Source organism: Anguilla anguilla, chromosome 4, assembly GCF_013347855.1.
Source record: "Anguilla anguilla isolate fAngAng1 chromosome 4, fAngAng1.pri, whole genome shotgun sequence".
In the NCBI taxonomy this organism is placed as follows: domain Eukaryota; kingdom Metazoa; phylum Chordata; class Actinopteri; order Anguilliformes; family Anguillidae; genus Anguilla; species Anguilla anguilla.
In genome coordinates this window covers 20,471,624-20,492,458 of record NC_049204.1, presented here as the reverse complement: position 1 = coordinate 20,492,458, position 20,835 = coordinate 20,471,624, and the positions used below count along the sequence as shown (strand labels likewise).

The 20,835-nt window shown below is 51.4% G+C and overlaps 1 protein-coding gene across 3 annotated transcripts in view; it reads left to right on the top strand.

The window, feature by feature from the left end:
* Nucleotides 1-20,097, top strand: part of scospondin (subcommissural organ spondin) — a 79,022-nt gene extending 58,925 nt beyond the window's left edge. For all 3 annotated transcript variants that reach the window (XM_035415500.1, XM_035415502.1, XM_035415501.1), the window contains 33 exons: nucleotides 443-609; nucleotides 1,061-1,209; nucleotides 1,507-1,727; nucleotides 2,668-2,703; nucleotides 3,288-3,452; nucleotides 4,142-4,351; nucleotides 4,752-4,919; nucleotides 5,148-5,282; nucleotides 6,069-6,309; nucleotides 6,698-6,850; nucleotides 7,264-7,310; nucleotides 7,444-7,614; nucleotides 7,978-8,154; nucleotides 8,653-8,808; nucleotides 8,895-9,019; nucleotides 9,309-9,445; nucleotides 9,601-9,647; nucleotides 9,765-9,992; nucleotides 10,711-10,872; nucleotides 11,161-11,277; nucleotides 11,718-11,856; nucleotides 11,961-12,160; nucleotides 12,413-12,583; nucleotides 13,130-13,257; nucleotides 14,078-14,220; nucleotides 14,505-14,551; nucleotides 15,248-15,412; nucleotides 16,027-16,244; nucleotides 17,479-17,574; nucleotides 18,391-18,451; nucleotides 18,748-18,878; nucleotides 19,202-19,352; nucleotides 19,890-20,097. In XM_035415500.1, the coding sequence (XP_035271391.1) occupies nucleotides 443-609; nucleotides 1,061-1,209; nucleotides 1,507-1,727; nucleotides 2,668-2,703; nucleotides 3,288-3,452; nucleotides 4,142-4,351; nucleotides 4,752-4,919; nucleotides 5,148-5,282; nucleotides 6,069-6,309; nucleotides 6,698-6,850; nucleotides 7,264-7,310; nucleotides 7,444-7,614; nucleotides 7,978-8,154; nucleotides 8,653-8,808; nucleotides 8,895-9,019; nucleotides 9,309-9,445; nucleotides 9,601-9,647; nucleotides 9,765-9,992; nucleotides 10,711-10,872; nucleotides 11,161-11,277; nucleotides 11,718-11,856; nucleotides 11,961-12,160; nucleotides 12,413-12,583; nucleotides 13,130-13,257; nucleotides 14,078-14,220; nucleotides 14,505-14,551; nucleotides 15,248-15,412; nucleotides 16,027-16,244; nucleotides 17,479-17,574; nucleotides 18,391-18,451; nucleotides 18,748-18,878; nucleotides 19,202-19,352; nucleotides 19,890-19,912 (4,685 nt within the window). In that variant the 3' untranslated portion in view covers nucleotides 19,913-20,097. The remainder of the gene's footprint in view (nucleotides 1-442; nucleotides 610-1,060; nucleotides 1,210-1,506; nucleotides 1,728-2,667; nucleotides 2,704-3,287; nucleotides 3,453-4,141; nucleotides 4,352-4,751; nucleotides 4,920-5,147; nucleotides 5,283-6,068; nucleotides 6,310-6,697; nucleotides 6,851-7,263; nucleotides 7,311-7,443; nucleotides 7,615-7,977; nucleotides 8,155-8,652; nucleotides 8,809-8,894; nucleotides 9,020-9,308; nucleotides 9,446-9,600; nucleotides 9,648-9,764; nucleotides 9,993-10,710; nucleotides 10,873-11,160; nucleotides 11,278-11,717; nucleotides 11,857-11,960; nucleotides 12,161-12,412; nucleotides 12,584-13,129; nucleotides 13,258-14,077; nucleotides 14,221-14,504; nucleotides 14,552-15,247; nucleotides 15,413-16,026; nucleotides 16,245-17,478; nucleotides 17,575-18,390; nucleotides 18,452-18,747; nucleotides 18,879-19,201; nucleotides 19,353-19,889) is intronic.
* The last annotated feature ends 738 nt before the right edge of the window (nucleotides 20,098-20,835 follow it).

Below are 20,835 nucleotides of genomic sequence, written 5' to 3'. Positions count from 1 at the left end.
GTGAAGTGTATCGGGCCCTGCTGGAAAGCCCTGCTAATGAACAGTGCTCAGTGCCTGAGCAGTTTGGAGCAGCGGCTGATTTTATTTATTAGAGCGTTTTATTGATTTTTGCGGGCTGGGTCCGCTGACCTTAAGGTAGAGCTAACCAGATGCAGCGTGGGGGGAGACCCAGTGTCCTCACGGAAGGGAAACGGTACGGTGGCTGGAGGCAGCCTTCGTGCCAGAGCCCTTCTGGGTTACCCTCTCAATCTTTGAGTTATCCGTATCTTGTTAGGAAAGGATGCCGCTGCGAAAACTTTGACTTCACCTCGTTCGATCTTAGTTTTATCTGCAATTCGCTTATGCCCTAACTCTTCCTCTCCTTGCCCTGCATCCATCATTCTACCCCCGCTCCTCGTTCGCCTGCCCTCCATGCCCCTCCCACCCATCCCAAACTCTCCAGAGGTGGGGTGCCCGCCTGGCCGTCTGTACCGGGAGTGTGAGAGGGGCGAGGGGTGTCCGTTCAGCTGCGCCCAGGTCAGCGGGCGTGAGGGCTGCTACTCCGAAGGCTGCGAGGAGGGGTGCCACTGCCCCCCCCAAACCTTCCAGCACCGCGGCTCCTGCGTGCAGGTGAGGGGGCGTGGCCCCGCCGTCAGTCAAACGCTGCCCCGCCTGCAGCCCTCCCTCTGTACCCTGTCTCTGCATCATTCCCATGCGTTTCCATGGGGGCCTCATTTTCAAATATAAACGGTGAACTGCTTTGTGTTTATGCGAGCTTGATAAGTTAAGTTGCAGCTTGTGCTCCTGTCTCTGCCACCATTACATAAGGGGTAGGCTGTGTGTGTGTGTGTTAGTGTGTGTGTATGTGTGGGGGGGGGTGTCTGTGTGTAAAATAAGTTTTTCCATTACTGTATGTGTTTATGACTGCCACCATTATACAAAGAATGTGTGTTTGTGTTTGTCTGGTCACTTAACGTAAATTACAGCTTTTCCAGTTTGTGTTTACATCTTTAAACTACCGCCATTGCTTAAATTATTGAGTTTGGGGGGTTACTGCGTGTGACTCTTCCCCTGTATACAGGAGTGTCCCTGTGAGGTGGATCGGGAGCTCTTGTCCTTGCTGCAGAACGTGTCGGTGACCTCTGACCCTCAAGATGCTGGAGCACAAAACCTGACGGAGGGGGCGGTGCTACAGTCTGGAGAGACGTTCATACACCAGTGCAGCTCATGGTGAGAGCGATTCCCATTAACTAAGGAGCCTAAAAAAAAAAGAAAACCTGATAAGATCACAGTACGCTCTAAGGGCCACTTTACAGTGATATTCAAAAGAACAGCATCTGAGGAAGGCACATCCATAATAGTTATCTCTCAGTTGCAATGAGAGGAATGCTTTATGGTCTGGTTAGAGCCATAAATTGTCACGGACGACAGCTAGCCGTTACGTCTCGCTACACAGAGCTCTCGCAGTAGCGCGCTATTGTCAGCGCGTCAGGGTGATGTACCGTCTCGTCTCCGTTCGCCCCTCAGCTCCTGTCAGCACGGGCGGTGGAACTGCTCCCTCGAGCCGTGCCCGCTGGACGGGGGCCTGTCCCCCTGGGGCCCCTGGGGGCCCTGCTCGTTGTCCTGCGGCGGTCTGGGGCAGAAGCACCGCGCCCGGAGCTGCAGCGACCCGGCCCCGGCGCACGGGGGGCAGGACTGCCAGGGCCCGCTGAGGGAGAGCGCCTACTGCCAGGCCCCCGACTGCCCAGGTACCGCTGCACCTGGAGCAGCGCCTCGGCGCTGCTGGACCTGGGCTCCACACGTAGCATACGCGCTACCACATGTAGCATACGAACTCTCAGAATGACATGGCTACCCAAACAAAGCCATACATGCATGTGCAGCAGCTCCACTTTTTATTTCAGGAGCAACGTCTGTAATTGTTTTAATCGATCATTTGATAGCATTTTTCCCTTGCACTTTTCTGGCATAGCACATTTAGCTCGACTGTTGTCCTGACGTGTGTTGTCCTACTACTGCTTGGAAAAAAAGTGTTTAATCTCAATGGGACTAACCTGGTTAAATAAAGCTTAATAAATACATAAAAATAGCAAAGGACAGTACACACACAGACTCCAAACATTGTGGGTATCACAAAAAAGTGTCCCAAACTGCATAGAATTAGCAAGAATGCCACATTTTTGCCCGCCTTTGATGCCTATGGGACATTTTATTTTAAAATCTATATCTGACATCCATATATATTTGTATTGATATTGGTAGATGATTGCAGTGTAGACTATACACATCTATAACTCTGGCCAGAGACCACTACCCTGCATTTGGGGAACTGCACACAATAGACTATACAAAGTAGGATAATGTTGAGTAAGTTATTTTAGCTCGACTGATGGTGAGTGTTTTAGGGGAGAATCAGCTGGTCTCCTTTTACCATGATAGTTTCTAGATTTACTCTCAAGTCAGACCTGAGCTTAGTCCTCAGATCAGGTTAGAGGAGGATATAAAATGTTCCCCAGTAGCTACCATTCAGAGCTTTTATTAAGTAACCCAAAAGTAAGCATGTATTTTTACCCTGATCCCTTGGTCACCTCAGGTATTTGTTGACAAAGCTAAATCCGAAGGGCTGGGTCATGCCTGCTGTTTCACATTGTAATACAGTAACTAACCGTAACTCTTGTGCCCTTGCAGTGGTCACAGTTCCCACAGAAGAGCCCACCGGTCCAGGTAACCCCCTTTCTTTGTTCCTCCCTGCTCGTCTTTTACCTCAGCTGCCCTGAATCACTGTCGAGGGGGAAGCTATTCTCAGAAAAGTTTAGCTCCGGCTCCACATAAACGAGGACACGGTCTCCTCTCAGTGGGTATTACTGATGTCTCTGTCGAGCGCTGGCTGTCTGCGGATGGAGGAGGGGCGATTCTTTCCGTGGTTGTTCACTTTTGTCTCCACTGTTCTCGAGATAAAGTTTAAGGCTACTCAGAGTGCAGTCTAGCTGTGTTCCTTCTCTGTCTCTGAAAATGATGATGATGATACAGGCTTTTTTGCAGTGTAGATAAGCCCTGTGTCTTTTTCATCTCTGTAGATTGGAATGCAAACTTTTCAGAGCGTAGTCTTGTCCTGTTCTTTCTCTGTCTCTGTGGATGAGAATGCAGGCTTTTCAAGTGTAGTTTATCCCTGTTTATTTCTCCTCTCTGTAGATGAGACTGCAGGCTTTTCAGAGTGTAGTTTAGCCCTCTTCTTTCTCTGCCTATGTAGATGAGAATGCAAGCTTTTCGCAGTGTAGTTTAGCTCTGTGTGTTTCTCGTCTGTGTAGATGAGGATGCAGGTTTCTCTCCATGGTCTGCGTGGAGCTCCTGCTCTCGGTCCTGCACTGATACTCTGAACCCGGCTCTGAAGTCTCGGAAGAGGGAGTGTGTCCGTCCGCCCTGTGCTGGGGAGATTCGCCAGGAGAGAGCCTGCAACCTGCCCCAGTGTCCAGGTACTGCCCCTCACTCCTGCCCCAGTGTCCAGGTACTGCCTCTCACTCTTGCCCCAGTGTCCAGGTACTGCCCCTCACTCCTGCCCCAGTGTCCAGGTACTGCCCCTCACTCCTGCCCCAGTGTCCAGGTACTGCCCCTCACTCCTGCCCCAGTGTCCAGGTACTGCCCCTCACTCCTGCCACAGTGTTCAGGTACTGCCCCTCACTCCTCCCTCAGTGTCCAGGTACTGCCCCTCACTCCTGCCCCAGTGTCCAGGTACTGCCCCTCACTCCTGCCACAGGGACACTGCTCCTCACTCTTGTCTTTATTGCCTGAGCCTGTCTTCTCCTCATTATTAAATGTGTTCTTCCCTGCGGCCCTGTTTCAGCGCCTCACCTCTTCACAGCATCACAGTTATAGAGCCCCACAGCTCCAGCAGCCTTACGGCGGGTCCTCTCACGCACCCAGCAAGCTTTAGCAGTAATTAGCATGGCCCTCTCCCCCGTCAAAGTGAGACTCAGTTTCTCAGAGTCAGTTCCTGTGGTGTCAGGCAGTGTTGCGGTTCAGTCAGGATTCACAGAGCTGTTATGCAGTGATCAGGGCTGGGATTCGGTCAGGTTTTACGGCGCTGTCAGACAGCGACCGGCGCTGTTGCTCTGCGAAGTTTTACGGCGCTGTCGGACGGCGATGACTCATGTTGTGTGGCCAGACGGAGGACCCTGCCAAGGTGAGAGCTGCGCGGCGAGGAACTGCTCGTGGACGGACTGGGGCGACTGGGGGGCGTGCTCTCGCTCCTGCGGCGTGGGCCAGCAGCTGCGAATCAGGACCTACCTGTCGCCCGGCGTCAGCGGCTCCTGGTGCGAAGGCATCCTGGGCGGGAACATCGAGAGCCGCTTCTGCAACATCCGCGCGTGCAGAGGTGAGACTGACACTAATGCACTGACGGACTGACAGGCGAGATAAGACACACACAGACCGGAAACTGACTCCTACAGCATTACAGGAAGTGACAGGACTGAGAATGACAGTACTGCTGAAACCATTTTCCGGTGGTTTAATTCCCACAGTCCCTCATTCTATTATAATTCTCCAGGTACCTATATGTCGGGGCTGATGTAATTTATGGCTGATGGATTTCATGTAATTCCACAGTGCATATTCAGAATTGTTAATAAAATTGGGAACCAAAAGACAAGCATGGTTAACCTTATTAATACATTTCTACTCTGACTACTGATACTATTACTACTACTACTACTACTAATAATAATAATAATAATAATAATAATAATAATCTTCCTTTTTCTAAACGTACCCAGTGGATGGAGGCTGGTCTCGCTGGAGCCCGTGGTCTCGCTGTGACAAGCAGTGTGGGGGTGGGCGCTCCATTCGGACCCGCTCCTGCTCCAGCCCCCCTCCCAAAAACGGGGGGAGCAACTGCGAGGGGGAGAAGAACCAGGTGAAGCCGTGCAACACCAAACCCTGCGGTGAGGATTACTGCTACCCACCTCGCTAACCATCATCAGCATCGAACAAACGACACGTTGCATTAACTGTTATTAGCTGTACTGAGTCAAACAGTTGTATTGTTACTGAGCTTTTTGCTTCTGTCTAGTTTTAACCCTCAAAGAGTGTTTGTTCTGTGTGGAATAAGAATACATTTCATAATGGCTAATCTGTCAGTCACATTAAAACACGATCGTGCTCCTTCTCAGACGACGGAGGGTGCCCACCCGGGCAGGAGTTTGTGCCGTGTGCCAACGAGTGTCCCCAGCGCTGCTCGGACCTGCAGCAGGGCATCCGGTGCCAGGAGGGCACAGAGTGCCAGCCCGGCTGCCGCTGCCCGCCAGGTGAGGGTCCGGCGCAGGAGAGACGAGACATGAGAACATGAGAACAGTGAAGTGATGATGAGAACAGGGCATTCAGCCCCACTTAGCTCATAATTAAAAAATTTTTTTTTTTTAAATATAAGAAAATAAGAAATGATTGTCATGGAATAGATTAACATTCTGTGCTCAACATTCATGGCTGTATGGCCCTAAGCTGTGTATCCAGCCGTACTTGAATTTTAAGTATGATTTCATGTGGAGATGAACCAATGAAACAAGAGCCACTTACTGCAAGGCTGCTCTGTTCTAGTTTAAAATAATGACCACTGTTATCAGCTGCGTTTTGTATTTCACTAAGAAGTGATTAGAGCCTGGGTTCATTCGATTTTTCTTAACTTACACATTGGGCCTGATTTGCTTACACCTTTAGCACATGCAAAACCTTTTAGTACACACAAAACTAACAACACAGCCACTGATTGGTTCAAAACAAATATAACAAATAATCATTGGTCATATTGATGGTTTAGCGCATGCTAAAAGGTTTTGCATGTGCTGAAGTAAATCAGACCCATATATTGCCAGTGTTTTTTCTTCATTATTTTGGTGAGTTCATGGAACATGAAATTGAACAAACAGTACTTGTGCAGATAAAAGTGGGCCCTTGCATTCCTTTGTAAGTCAGATGCAAATGGTGATAGACTCCAGGGCTTTGGACATGGCGTCGCCCATCTCTGTGCCCTCCGCGTGGGGTTTGGGAGGCGTGTGCGTGTGAACACGGGCTCCCCTGTGCTTGGGCGCGAGCAGGTCGGCTGCAGCAGGACGGCGCGTGCGTGCAGACGTGGCAGTGCGACTGCGCAGACAGCCTGGGCCAGAGCTGGGCGGCGGGCAGCTGGCACCAGCACGACTGCAACAACTGCAGCTGCGCGGACGGCGTCCTGTCCTGCACCAATCAGAGCTGCGGAGAGGCCACGTGCACGTGGAGCTCCTGGTCGGCCTGGGCGCCCTGCAGCGCCTCCTGCGGGTCGGGGCAGAGGACGCGTTTCAGGTGAGCGCGGGCGTACGGGCTTTTAGCTTCAGCTTTAGCGGCGCGGTGGCTTTGCCAGCAGCACACACAGCGGGACACTGCGTATCGGGCTAGCCTGGAAACAAACGGCTGCCATTGTGCACAATGATGAATTACACCAGGGACCCAAGCAGGCAGCTGTGTTTGCGGGATGCATTTAGCATTTAGTGCCTGTTGGATAGTAAACGCTAGAGTTAGAGATTGGGAACGCAGTGCAGGTGCAGAATGTATCAGCTGTGCAGCTTGTGCGATGCTTTCATGTTGGATGCAGGCCATGCAGCAGGAGCTTTTTCCCTCCCTAACCCAGATAGTTAGCATATTTTACACAGGGCTCAGACTCACGGCAGGATCGCTAACTCTGTACCGCCAGGTCGTTGACCCCGGACTCGGGCGACGCGGACTGCCAGTTTGAGGAGGTGCAGAACAAACCGTGTGACCTCGGGCAGTGCCCCCCACTCTGTCTCCACGACGACCAGGAGCTGTCAGTCGGGGACACGTGGCTGGAGGGAGAGTGTGAGCAATGGTGAGAGAGGGGTTGGTGAAATGGTTGATAATATTTGGGTGGAATGTTTTGAAGGAACATTATGATGGGAAGGTTGGGTCTGTCTTCTCTTCAGTGGATGACTCAATTCAGGGTGACCCATGGTGCTGGTAGACTACTTGTGTCAGTGGTGGACAGTCCAAGGTTCAGAGTCCTGCCATGTGTTTCTTCCACCCAACTCAGCCAGCTGATTTAACTAATTAGTTCTAACTCCTGGATGAAGAATTGTGCCAATGAGCAAAATCCAGGTGACTGGAACAAAATACTGGGGAGGACTTTCTGAACCTGGATTTTCCACCTCTACAACATATAAATACAATATCAGCACAGATCAATGTCAAATACTGTACTGTATGTAAAATTGTACATTTGGAAACTGTTTGCTCATATTTCAGCACCTGCACACCAGAAGGAGACTACTGCCAGGGCATTGACTGTCAAGGTGGGTGTCACTGTCTGTGCAGGGCAGTTTGTGTGTATGGTGTGTGTACGTGTGTACACGTGTGCAGGAATGAATGCGTGTACATGTACACGTATGCGTGCTCTTCCCGCTGTAACCTTTTCCCTGCTGACAGTCGACGGCGGCTGGACTCCGTGGTCCGTGTGGTCCGACTGCCCCGTGACCTGCGGGCGCGGGACCCAGATTCGAACCCGCGCCTGCATCAACCCTCCGCCACGCAACAACGGGACGCGCTGCCCGGGACCTGAGAGAGAGGCCCAGGACTGCCCCGTCCCCCCCTGCCTCGGTACGCACCCCGTGGGCCTCCCTCACAGCGAGCAGACTGTGCGGCATCACCTCCCGCGCCCTCTCGAATGCGCACGCATGTAGATGAGAGAGACGCATTTGCATGCAGTCAGGGTTAACCATGCCGATGATGGATTGCATGCATGTAGCGCCCTTCATCTCAAGATCACAGAGCGCTCTGCAGTGGGGAATATCGCCTCAGGCTCCACCCATGTGTAGCACTCACCATGTGATTAATTGCAGCCAATTACGTGCCAGAACAGACAGCAGAGGTGAAGAGGGAGGGATTATAATCATGTGACCTCACGGACGTACGTGCGACTAATGAAACCGTAAACGCGCGCGTCTGCCTTGTGTGTCCCAGATGACCTTTGCCCTTGGTCTCGCTGGTCCGTGTGCTCCCGCGGCTGCGGCGCGGGGGTGACCTTGCGCCGCAGGAAGTGCGCGTGCGACGAGGCGGGGGAGACCGCCTGCCCGCCCGAAATTGAGGAGGAGCGGCACAAGGAGGAGACCCGGCTCTGCTACGAACAGCCCTGCCCCGGTACTGAGCCCGCCCTGAAACGGGACATCGCTGCTCTCTTCACTGCTTTATGTAGTCCCAGCGCAAGCTCAAAGGAGGAGGGAAATTGCTTCACATGAAAGTTAACAGCTATGCACACCCATAACTCATGAGCCTCCGCTGTGTCCTCTGTGCCCTCTCCTAGCATTATGACCAGGGGAAATCTGTGGACAACAGCATTAAGTGTCAAGCATATGAGTCTTGTAAATAAATGGCTTCAGTAATAGCTCATTGTATGAAACGTTAATTTTTGTGATGAAGTTGTGACACTCTGACATTGTGGCATGGACCCTCTGATATTTTTCCATCCCTCACTCCCTCTCTCTTTCTCTCACTCTCTCTCTCCCTCCCTCCCTCCCTTTCCTTCTTCACTCCTTCCCTCACTCTTTCCCCTCTCTGACTCTCTCTCCTTCCCTCACACACTCTCTTTCTCTCCTCTCTCTCTCTTTCTCTTTTCTCTCTCTCTCTCTGTCTATGCAGACTGCCCCATGTCTGCTTGGAGTGAGTGGACTAATTGCTCCTGCGTGTCCCAGATGCAGCAGCGCTACCGCGCACCGCTCTCTCCCGCCATCAGGGGGCAGCAGTGCCCAGGGCTGGAGACACAGAGCCTGGCCTGCCAGACTGGAGACTGTGAGGGTGAGTCCATCAGTCAGTGCGTGTACGTGTGCAGGTGCTTGTGTGCGAGTCACGCCTTCTTACCCATGACTGTTTGTGTTGCGCAGACTGCGAAGAGCCTTTCGAGTTTTTGGAGTGTGGCACCCCCTGTGAGAAGCAGTGTGCACTGCAGGGACAGAAGGAGACCTGTGCAGTATCCCCACAATGCACACCTGGCTGTTACTGTCCTCAGGTATGGAGTATGCCCTAACACAGGCCTGCCCAGCCCTGCTCCTGGAGATCTACCTTCCTCCAGGTTTTGACTTCAGCCCTAATTTGGCACACCTCATTCTACTAATTAACCGCTCAATGAGATATCTCTTGAATGAGGTGAGCTTTGTTAGGGTTGGAGTGAAACCCTACAGGATGTTAGAGCTCCAGGAACATGGTTGGGCAGCCCTGCCCTATGTGTACCACAGCAGAGGTGACCCTGGTTCTTGTGTGCAATGCAAATGTATGAGCTTGGTTTTGTGTGTTTTAAGGGCCTGTTGCAGCAGAACGGAACGTGTGTTCCCCCCGAGCAGTGCGGCTGCGTGTATCTGCAGCACCTGGACACCGGGAGCCCCATCGCTGTCACCGTCCAGCAGGGGGCGCTGGTGAAAATGGGCTGCAGCACTTGGTGAGAGATTTTGGCCGTGTCAACTGTTTGAGTCCTTGAGACCTATGTCATGCCATACTGAATGACACAGAATTGATCCAGTGTGAAGGAGAAGCTTACTCGATTCACTGTGCTGTGGAAAACCCATGACCTCTCTGTGTTTCTGTGTCCCTCAGCCTCTGTCAGAATGGAACACTGCAGTGTGACACTCGAGAGTGTGAAGGTACGGACGTGCACCCACAATCCTCAGCCTTATACGCATGAGCGTTTCTCATCCAAACACATGTAGGGTGGGTCACATGATGGTGGAATGACAGCCGCTCTCTCTCCGTTTCCCCAGCTTCCCTAAGCGAGTGGTCAGAGTGGACCCCCTGCTCCCCCTGCGTGCCCGCCTCCACCCTGCGCCCCAACGTCGCCCCTCCGGACAGCGCCCAGCTGCTGTCGGTCCAGCGGCGCTTCCGGGCCTGCCTGGACCTGGACTCCGGCCTGCCGGTCGGCAACGAGACGGCTCAGTGCGCCGGGGAGCTGGAGGAGGAGAGGCTGTGCCCAGACCCCACCGCGTGCCAAGGTGGGCCTCGCGTTCAGGGTGAAATCCGCGGTCAGGCGAGCTGTGTGAACAGGGCTTTTCAGGGCAGCCTTCTCTGTGTGCAGTATGGGTCTTTCTAGAGGTCGTTGGGCTAGAAATGAGACCCATGCCCACCTAAGCCTGACGTGTTTTCAGCCCAAGCCGAACCAGTCTGAAGAGCTCCAGTCAGATTTTAAGCCTGAGTGTGATAGAGTTTGATCCCTGAAATAAAAATCCAGCAACACCATAGCACAATAGACAGTAATGCAGTGTTTCCCACAGGAAAGCTTCTAGTGCAGGTGCTTGTTAGTGCGGAACGAGGGGAGATTCTACACTTCTACCAGCTGTTAACAAGGATTGTCACAATGGCGCAGAGCAAAGCTTCTACATTTTGTGGTGTGCTCAACTACTAAATTAAAACAGCCGTTGTTGTCAATCATTGTTAACCACTGGCAGAAGTGTTGCTACACTACTACTTGTAAAATTTTGGTTTGGCACCATTCTGACCCAAAATCACAGTGCTAAAAATAGGCCCGATGCCTTGTACCCTTGATTACCTACCCTGAGAACTGACCATAAGTGATTAACATGCATAACCAATATGGTGGAAAATACTGCTTTAAGCCAACAAAAGAAAGTTGTACTTGTGTGCAAAGCTTGTCATTGTTTCCCCTGTTGCTCACTGTGCTGGCTGTTGATGGACTTGCCCCCCCCCCCCCAGATCTGTGTCAGTGGAGTGTGTGGGGCCCGTGGAGTGCCTGTCGTGACCCCTGCAGTGGTGGCTTCAGGCAGCGACACAGACAGCCACAAGTCAACCCTCCAGGACCCCGTTGTCGGTGGCAACAATCCCAGACACAGAGCTGCAACACTGCACTTTGCCCAGGTGAAGAAACACGTCTCCCAACACCAGTGGAACATTCACAGTGCCAAAACACATGCATTTCCCTGTGCACCATTAGAGGCATAGCTGCAACAATTCTTTACCACAATTCTGTTACAACATAGTAAATTACTGCTGTAATTACTTCAATTTAGCTCAGTTCAGTTTAGTAATTACGCTACACATAGCAGAGCCAACACTCACAGTAACTACTGTGCTGACACTGTAAACAATGTGGAAGGTAAGCCGTAATTTCTGAGACAATGTGAACACATGACCTGTGCCTTTCAGGAGAACGGTGTGAGGACAGGGGGCGGGCCTACCGCGTTTCCTGCGCCAATCAGTGTCCCCGGAGCTGCACTGACCTCTGGGAGCACGTGCAGTGTCTACAGGGACCCTGTCACCAAGGTACCGCAGGCCTACAACTGTGACCTCACTGTTCTGACTTGCTCGGACCTGATGTAGAGGAAGGTCAAATGCAAAAGACTGGTGATTTTTTTCCTATTTGTGAAACTTGGCAGAGTTTAATTCCTTGTGTTTCTCTAAATTAGTTTTATATAGCACAGAGGGCAGACGTTCTAGACAAATTGATCTGACACTGTAGCGTGATATAGTGAACCTGCACAGTTTGCAGGAAGTGTCTGAAGTTGTTTGGAGTTTATTGGAGGTCATTCTATGTATTCTTTAGCACCATAAGAGCAGTGCATGGAAATGTTGCATACTATCTCAGATACACATTCAGATACACTGTCATATTGCAAAAGTAAAAAACACTTTTATTTTGAAATATTACAAAAATAATTACACGGTAACCATGACAGGGTCATCCCTCTCTCTGTTCTCTGCAGGCTGTCGATGCCCGGACGGCTGGCTGCTTCAGGACGGGGCGTGCGTCGAGGTGTCCGCGTGTCGCTGTGGCATCCCTGCGGAGAACGGCACCTTGGAGATCTTACCGGGAGGGAACATCACCGTGGACTGCAACACCTGGTGAGGGAGAAAAGCGAATCGCGCTATCAGTAAGTTTTTTAAAGCGGTATCCTTAGCAACCGAAGTCCGAGCAGGCCTCTTAACCGCCCCCGTGTCCTCTCCAGCCTGTGTGAGAACGGCTCTCTGGTCTGCTCGGACCTGCGCTGCCCGGTGTACGGGGCCTGGGGGCCCTGGAGCAGCTGCTCCGCCTCCTGTGGGAGGGGCCAGAGGACCCGGAGCAGGCTGTGCCAGGCCACGGAGGGGGGGCCACCCTGCACCGAGACTGACCAGAATGAACCCTGCCTGCTGCTGCCCTCCTGTCCAGGTCAGTGACGAGGGTGGCCAGATGCCCGCTTTTCAACCGAAATGTCCGGTTTTCAACGTATTTGTCCAAGTCCAGTTTGTGGTCCCGACCAGACAATATGATATCAGGTTGGAGAAATTGATTTTAAATGTTTTTATTTGTAATCCACTCTTTTCTGAGCCACCCCCTGGTCCGTGAAAAGTTCCAGTAGTGATAGAGATGAGAAACTCCTGTATTGTCTTTATCTTTATTCTTACTCCCCTCCTTTGTCAGCGGGCTGTGTTCTGAGCGAGTGGTCACCCTGGAGCCTGTGCAGCGCCTCCTGTGGTGGAGGACTGTCGGTGCGAAACAAGACCATATTACAGCCGCCTCAGCCTGGGGGCCAGGACTGCCCCTCTCCCCTGGAGCAGCACACTGCCTGCAATACACACAGCTGTCAGCCAGGTACACACGCACTCACACACACACACACGCGCGTGCGTGTACACGCATACACGCACGCATGCACACACACACACACACGCGCGTGCGCGTACACGCATACACACACACACACGCACACACACACACGCACACACACATACACACATACACATATACACAAACGTATACACACATACACACACATGCACATGTACACACGTACACAAACGTACACACTCACAGACACACATACACACATGCACTTTCACACACTCACACACACATGCGCGCACACACACACGTACACGCACATATACATACACACACAAGAGCAGAGCGTTCATACTCTCAGAGGGAGTAACTCACTGGGAGCACTCATAATGACTGATGGGGAAATAAAGCCTGCTCGTTTGGGAGGCTGCAGTTTCCCCGGATATCGTGACTAACCTTATTCTCCTTTCCGTCGCCGGCTCATTTAGCGCCTCATAAAAAGCCAGCCTGAGGGACTTACAGGCAGCAACAAAATAATCTCTCTCTGATCCTTCCTACCCCGCCGCCGCGGTCCAGAGTGCCCCGAGGGCCAGGTGTTCAGCTCCTGTGCCAGCTCCTGCCCCTACACCTGCGCGGACCTGTGGCTGGAGGCTCAGTGTGTGCCAGGACCCTGCCGACCAGGCTGCACCTGCGCACCGGGGAAGGTTGGTGATCTTGGCATTGCGCTGGGCAATCTTTGGACCTTTCATGTAGTTTCTGAACACTCCCACTGCACGCCTGTATGCACACTGAGGTTTTGTTTTAGTGATCGGAACACTTCAAGTTCAAAAGTCGGAGGATATGTTATGGAGCCACGGGGGAGCTCTATAAATATTTTTTTGGAACGTGGGGCGTATAATGATCATCCTGTGGATCCATCTCTCCCCTCCTGCCACATTGTAATTGACGTGATGCTTGAAAGAGCAAAGACATACCAAACCTTATACTCTTTGATTCCTCCATCCCTGCATCCTTTCCTTGTGTCCTCTTATGGGTAGAGCTAGAAGCAAGGAGACAAAATAAGTGAATGGAATGAGCTGACTTAGACAACGTGTGATTCCAGATGTCAATTTCATGTATTTTTGACCCATTTGGCCTTCCATACTAGGAAAGGAGAAACAATAAGCAGTTGGAACACACCCTGTGTGTGCGCATGCTCCTATGCAGGGGGGTGTTTTGCATATATTTTCCCTGCACAAACAATTTCTAGATCCGTCTTGGTATAGAGTTTATCAGTAGTCTGGAAACAGTGCAATTCATCTGTCTACACCACACACCCATTCTTCAAGTCTATTGGTTTGGCCCAAAATTTCCAAGCTTCCTGCAGATTAAGACTTATTTGATTGTTACTGTGATTGTAAAGGTTCTCTCTTTTTCTTCACCCGTCTTCCTTGGTGCCCAATAAATCTGTCAAAAATAGACACTCATCCAGTCATTTTTGTTGCTCCCTTTCAAAGAACTGCATCTGAATGTCTTCGCCCACAGGTGCTGTTGGAAGGGTCATGTGTCCCCCATGCCTCGTGCCCCTGCTCCTCCCTGTCTTTCCACGGGACCCTAAATCTGACCCTTGATGAACCAAGAGGCCTGATCCCTCCTGGCACTGTTGTACAGCAGCTCTGTAACACCTGGTACTTCAATATATTCAATATATGTATTAACCTTGTGACTTTTGTATCACTTCAACATGCTGCATGTAATGTGTGTATTTACTGTAGTTTAGCTTTGTTTGCTTTGGTTTGAGCAATTTGATAAGTGGCATTAAATCTGTGTACATTTCACTAGTAAAACACTCAGGTACGGTAGACACAGCTGGCACTGTAAGAGGTGCTGTAAGATGGCTGTTATCTCTGACTGGCATAGTGTTCACCGGCGCTCTCTCATTTCAGTGCCTTCCCTGCTTTTCTCATTACAGTGTTTGTGATGGAGGTGTATTCTTCTGTACCGAGGATTCCTGTGATGGTGAGCTGAGCACCGACTGATGACTTGTGCATTATTCACTTAAAGTGCCCCAGTGCTAACCCCGTCCACTCTGTTTTCTGGCCAATGGGACCTCATGCCTCTTCCTCTAGAAAATAGGAAAGCATTCAATAATTCAGAATGACGCTAAAATGACTTGACATGATAGAGGTGATTTATTCAAGATCAGAATGTTCTCTGGTTTGATGGCAAAGCTGCATTGTGCTTCCTATTCAGCACCAACTGGGGGAGAAGGACACCTGTGGGTCGTTTTGTTGTTTCGTGGGAAGAGAACATTGAGACCATTCCACTGTCTTCTAAATCCTGGGGGGATGTTTTCTAGATAACATGGAGCTGTAACTCTTCCTCTATCCCTCTCCCTCTCTCTCACACACTCTATCTCTCTCTCTCCCTCCACATCTCTTTCTCTCACCCACACTCTCTATCTCTCTCCCTCCCCCGATCTCTTTCTCTCTCCCCCTCTATCTCTTTCTCGAGGCTGTTTTTTGTCTGTAAAATAGCTTATATTCTGATTGTGTGAATATTCATTTTGGTAGGCTGATTGATGCCCCGAGTGGCTAAAAGGAGTATCAAAGGTCTAACTCTCTCTCTCAATCTCTCTCTCAATCTCTCTCTCTCTCTGTCTGTCTCTCTCTCAATCTCTCTCTCTCTCTGTCTGTCTCTCTCTCTGTGTCTCAGTGGACTGCGAGTGGGGCAGCTGGTCTGACTGGAGCCCCTGCTCTGTCAGCTGTGGTGTTGGGGAGCAGCAGTCGGGCCGGGTGGTCCTGCGGGCCCGTCAGTATGGTGGGGCAGAGTGTGAGGGACCCGCAAGGCGCTCCAGAACCTGCCAAGCACCCGACTGTGGTGAGAAAAGGGCGTAGAAGTTGAAATTTCTCAGACTTGGAGTGGACCGATGTCATATCTCTGTGGTCATTGTCAATGTAGCTACAGCATGTGACTTTTTTATGGAATGCAGACGTGCCTTAAAACCAGCAGCCAGATTACACCCACTAAACCAGGTGAAGTGAGTTACGTCTCTAGTCAGTTGCGTTTGAAGAGTAGGCTTTCTGGAATGTTTTTCAAAATTCAGTGCTCTAGAACGCAGTTGATTACAATTACGAGTATTTATTGTTACATCAGCATTAGAATGTTCAATTGGGAACGTTCTGATCACATATTTGTGATCTTACTCCTTAAAAGGTTAATTGTTCAGTTAAAGTTCCGCATAAGACCAGCATACCCTGCAGCTCTCTAGGACCAGGGTTGGCCAGCTCTGTAAAAGGGTATTAAGAATTCCTTGTGTCTAGTGCTTTCACATTATGGTGATGGAATACACTGCCATAACTACATAACAATTAGAATAGTCCATTAATATTGGGCCATTTGCGTTTGAATCCATTGAAGAACTGAACTTACTGAAGTGTGAAAGTTGAGGAAATTAACGGTGAGTGTCTCCTGCTGCGTCTGCGTTGCGGCAGCGTGCCCCGCGGGGGAGCGCTGGTGGAGGGGAGGGTCGGAGGCCGCGCCCACCTGCGAGAGGAGCTGCAGGGAGATGTACCTGGCCACGCCCTTCAACTGCAGCGAGCGCGCCCTCGAGCAGGGCTGCGTGTGCGAGGAGGGCCTCTACCGAAACTCGGCGGGGCGTTGCGTGATAGCTGCGCTTTGCGAGTGCTACGAGGAGGGGGCGTGGAGAGAGGTACGCACAGGGGCTGCTCCAACCCCCCTACCATCCTCATGACAACCCCCCTACCGTCCCCACCACTACCCCCCTGCCATCCCCATCATTACCCTCCTACCATCCCCACCACTACCCCCCTACCATCCCCACCACTACCCCCCTACCATCCCCGCCACTACCTACCTACCATGCCCACCACTACCCCCCTGCCATCCCCATCATTACCCTCCTACCATCCCCACCACTACCCCCCTACCATCCCCACCACTACCCCCCTACCATCCCCGCCACTACCTACCTACCATGCCCACCACTCCCCCCCTACCATCCCCACCACTACCCCCCTACCATCCCCACCATTATCCCCCCTACCATCCCCACCACTACCCCCCTACCATCCCCACCACTACCCCCCTACCATCCCCACCACTACCCCCCTACCATCCCCACCACTACCCCCCCTACCATCCCCACCACTACCCCCCCTACCATCCCCACAACTACCTCCCTACCATCCCCACCACTACCCCCTACCATCCCCACAACTACCCCCCTACCATGCCCACCACTACCCCCTACCATCCCTACCATCCCCATGACAACCCCCCTACCATCCCCACCACTACCACTACCCCCCTACCATCCCCACCACTCCCCCCCTACCATCCCCACCACTCCCCCCCTACCGTCCCCACCACTCCCCCCCTACCGTCCCCACCACTCCCCCCCTACCATCCCCACCACTACCCCCCTACCATCCCCACCACTACCCCCCTACCATCCCCACCACTCCCCCCCTACCATCCCCACCACTAGCCCCCCTACCATCCCCACCACTACCCCCCCTACCATCCCCACCACTACCCCCCCTACCATCCCCACCACTACCCCCACCACTACCTCCCTACCATCCCCACCACTGCCCCCCTGCCATCCCCACCACTGCGTCTTCAGTCTTCTTAGATCTTTCCAGACTTTACTGCAGTCCTTGTTTCCAAAGGACTGTTATGGTTAATGTCAATGTTTAAATGCCTTTAAATTATGTTGATCAATAATGAATGAATCTATTCCAAACCATTACAGTTGACTCGCAATATCCATCAAAGCTAGACATTATGGGAATGCAAAATGACAGTTCATCAATACGAACACAATAAGAGATGATGTGAATTAGAGAACTGCTTTGCCATTATTGCTGGTGATAATACTGTCTTATTTATTGAGCGTAACTGTATCCCACGTCCTCACATAGGCAGGGACGGAGTGGGAGGAGGGGTGCCAGTCCTGTCGCTGTCTGAATGGGCTGAAGCAGTGCCAGTCCGGGTGCCCACCTTTAGTGTGCGATGAGGTGAGATTCTTGGAGGTGGGGGATGGGGGGGGAGGATTGGGCTTTCTGTAGGAATGCAACATTCATTCTTCAGGATCCTGGGCCCTCTCTCTCAGACTGCCTGTGACATGCCTGTTACAGCTGTAGCATTGTGTATTCAATCTTTATAGCAGTCAGGCCCCTACTAGCATGTTCAGACGAGTGACTTGTTCTGAATGCGGGTGAACTGGGAGCGTACTGGTGCAGACTCTGGCGGGGTATCGCTCACTCTCCGGTCGAACAGGAGCTTGTTGTGGCCGGTTCGGCTACACAAGCTGCACGCCGCTCTGGCGCAGCTGCTGCGCAGCATGAGTGCAGGCCTGCGCATTGAAAAGAAGGATGCCGGCACCCACGCAAGACTGGGGCACCGACGCAGCCAATCCACATTCAAGAAGATGCGAAAAATTGGGAACAAATGGTAGTTTAAAAAGACAGTTTAAATGACAGTTTAAAAATGGCACGTACTCCCATTTCTCAATAGCTATAAACACTATTACAGTTACTTTTAAGCCACGCTGTGAAAATGAGGCGTGTGTGAAGAGTGCCACAGCGTTTGGGACGTTTGGGATGCAGTCTCCGGTGGCCCCTGCTCCTTGGAGGGCCGGCTGTGCCCTTGGTCCTCAGCGGGATTGGCGCTCGGCACCGTGTCCGTGGCACTGAAGAATGCTGGGCCCCAATGTCAGCTGCGTCCTCGAGAGAGATGATTCATTCAGAAATCTATTTTGAGGAGAGCAGGGTTCGCCACGGCGCGGTCCGTCAGAATGACATACTCTGCCTTCTGCTCTCTCCTCCGCTCAGGGTGAAGTTAAAGTGGAGGAGGCAGGAAGCTGCTGTCCGGTCTGCAGGAAGGAGTTCCCAGGTGAGAGGTCGGACCGGGGAGCGGCTGGGCTCGGTTCTGCCGCGCGGCTATCTGAGCTGCGCTTGTGCGTGGGAAAGTTGTCAGCGGCTGTTGAACCAGGCTCTCTGTGCGGATTGACTCACCAGTGATTCTGCTGGAGCCCTCTGCATTTACAGTCATTAGTTCCCACTTTCATTCACGAATCTCACATTTCCAACCGTCTGTTTCACTTTCTCACCCCCCCCACCACCCCTCATCTCCCTATTTTCATTCCGCCCTCTCTCTCATTTTCCTTTCATGTCTGCTGTCCTTCCCAGGGGAGCCTGTGGCTGAGTGTCGGCGCTACACGGAGGTCAGGAACATCACTAAGGGAGACTGTCGTCTTGACAACGTGGAAGTCAGCTACTGCAGAGGGCGCTGTTTGTCTAGAACCAACGTCATCTTGGAGGTCTGTTAATAACGTCTTCCTTTGTTGATTATTCTCGGTCTTGGTTAGTTATGGGTAATTCTGGCCGATGCAGCACTCAAATGGTTGAGGTAACAGGAGAGCCAATCTGCACTGCAAACTCATCGACACAAGATTAGGTTCTCCTGTTCTCAATTTGCATTGTTCTGTTTTCTTTCCTCTAATTTGTTAGTGAATTTGTCTGTGACTGATGACCCCACCTTTCAGGGCAGAAGGTGAAGCTGGTGAACTTTAGTCTGGACGCTGGTCCTCATGCTTGTTCCTGACCTCTGACCTCGCGCCTCTCTGTTTGCCTGCTTCTCCAGGAGCCCTACCTGCTGGCCATGTGCGACTGCTGCAGCTACAGGCTGGACCCGCACAGCCCCGTGCGCTTCCTCAGCCTGCAGTGTGACAGCGGCGAGACCGAGCCCGTGGTCCTTCCCATCATACACAGCTGCGAGTGCACCAGCTGTCAGGGTGGGTTCCCGCGCGTCCCGCCCCGCCCCGCCCCGCCCCGCCACGCCACCCTGCCCGGGTCGCCGTCACCTCCTGACCCTGCGATCGCATTCTCGCCGTCACATTCACGCTGGACATCTGGCTTGGATTATGTAGCCGTCGATTAGCGTGTGGTCCCATTTTAATTACGCACAGTGTGTCCATTAATCGCTTAATTAGCTTCTCATTTCTAAATCAAAACCAATTATGTTTCATTCTGTGATTTGCATGGTGGATTACGTGGTCCAAATACAGACGTGCATCGTGCTATTCGTTTACTGACTGTGCCCGTAAAGCAGGCAGTTTAGCATTAGCACAGTTACCACCCAGCGCTGCCGACCACCTATTTACACAACATCTGTGTGTAAACGCTTCAGCACTGCCGCCCTTGAAGTTGAGGACTGTTCAAAGTTGGCTACAAGCTAACAAAAGCTTTCCTGCTTTAGCTGTTGCTCTCAATATTCTGTAAATATATGAACTATCTATGGTACATTATAGCACACATGTTTTGTGTTACAGGAGGAGACCTATCCAGGCGCTGACCATGCTGAAAAGGAAGGACAGACAGCCCTGGACAGACGGACATAGTCGCTCTGTTAAATTGTGTTGTAGACCGTAGTCATTATATGACTGAAATCCCATTTATAGAGTGCCTTATGATACTCAGAGATTCATATTATTCTGTACAGCTTTTATATCATTTCCAATAAAATTGGAGCATACCCCACGCACAGGGCTTGTGTTTTTATGTTCCAGGTTCATATGTGTGTTTGTGTTTTGTTGGGTTGAGTTAGATTTGTGGAGCTTGGTCCTTTTCACAGTAAACTGCAGAAGTGGATTGTCTTGGCGAGCAGAATTGTCTGCTGATCTTCATTCTGTCTCAGCCCTTGTGTAATTGAGGTCATTATTTGAATAGGAATTTCCCTCAATTGATTCAGGTGTAAAATACGTTTTTAATCGTAGTAGTGATTAAAGCCTGGAGGACCACAGGCGTAGATGACCAGAACTGATGGCCCCTGAAATGCAGCTTTATTCTTTTTCTAATTGAAACCTCTTTGCTTCAGAGATTCCAGAAAGTAAGAATGAAACATTTTAACTATGCATCAAAAAATGGGGTCCTGAAACAGTGAGTCACGCTAAAACAAGAATGACACTGGGGGCCTGGGAAGAATCGTTCAAGTCAGGGAAGCTGAAAGATTTGGGCATAAAAAGAAGTTAAAAAGAAGACTTGTGCTAACCACATCTTGCCGGTCTGAAAAATGCGCTGCATTTCCCTTTAGATCTCCACAGAGACACATTCTACTGGCTTGCTATCGGTCCATAGTACACAATGTGGATAACAGAGGATCAGTGATAACCAAATGCTACCATCAGTCCTTCTCAGTACACATTGAGGATATCACACTGAGGACTGGCATCAGTCCTCAGTACATACTATGAATGCAGATGGATCATTGATTACTCA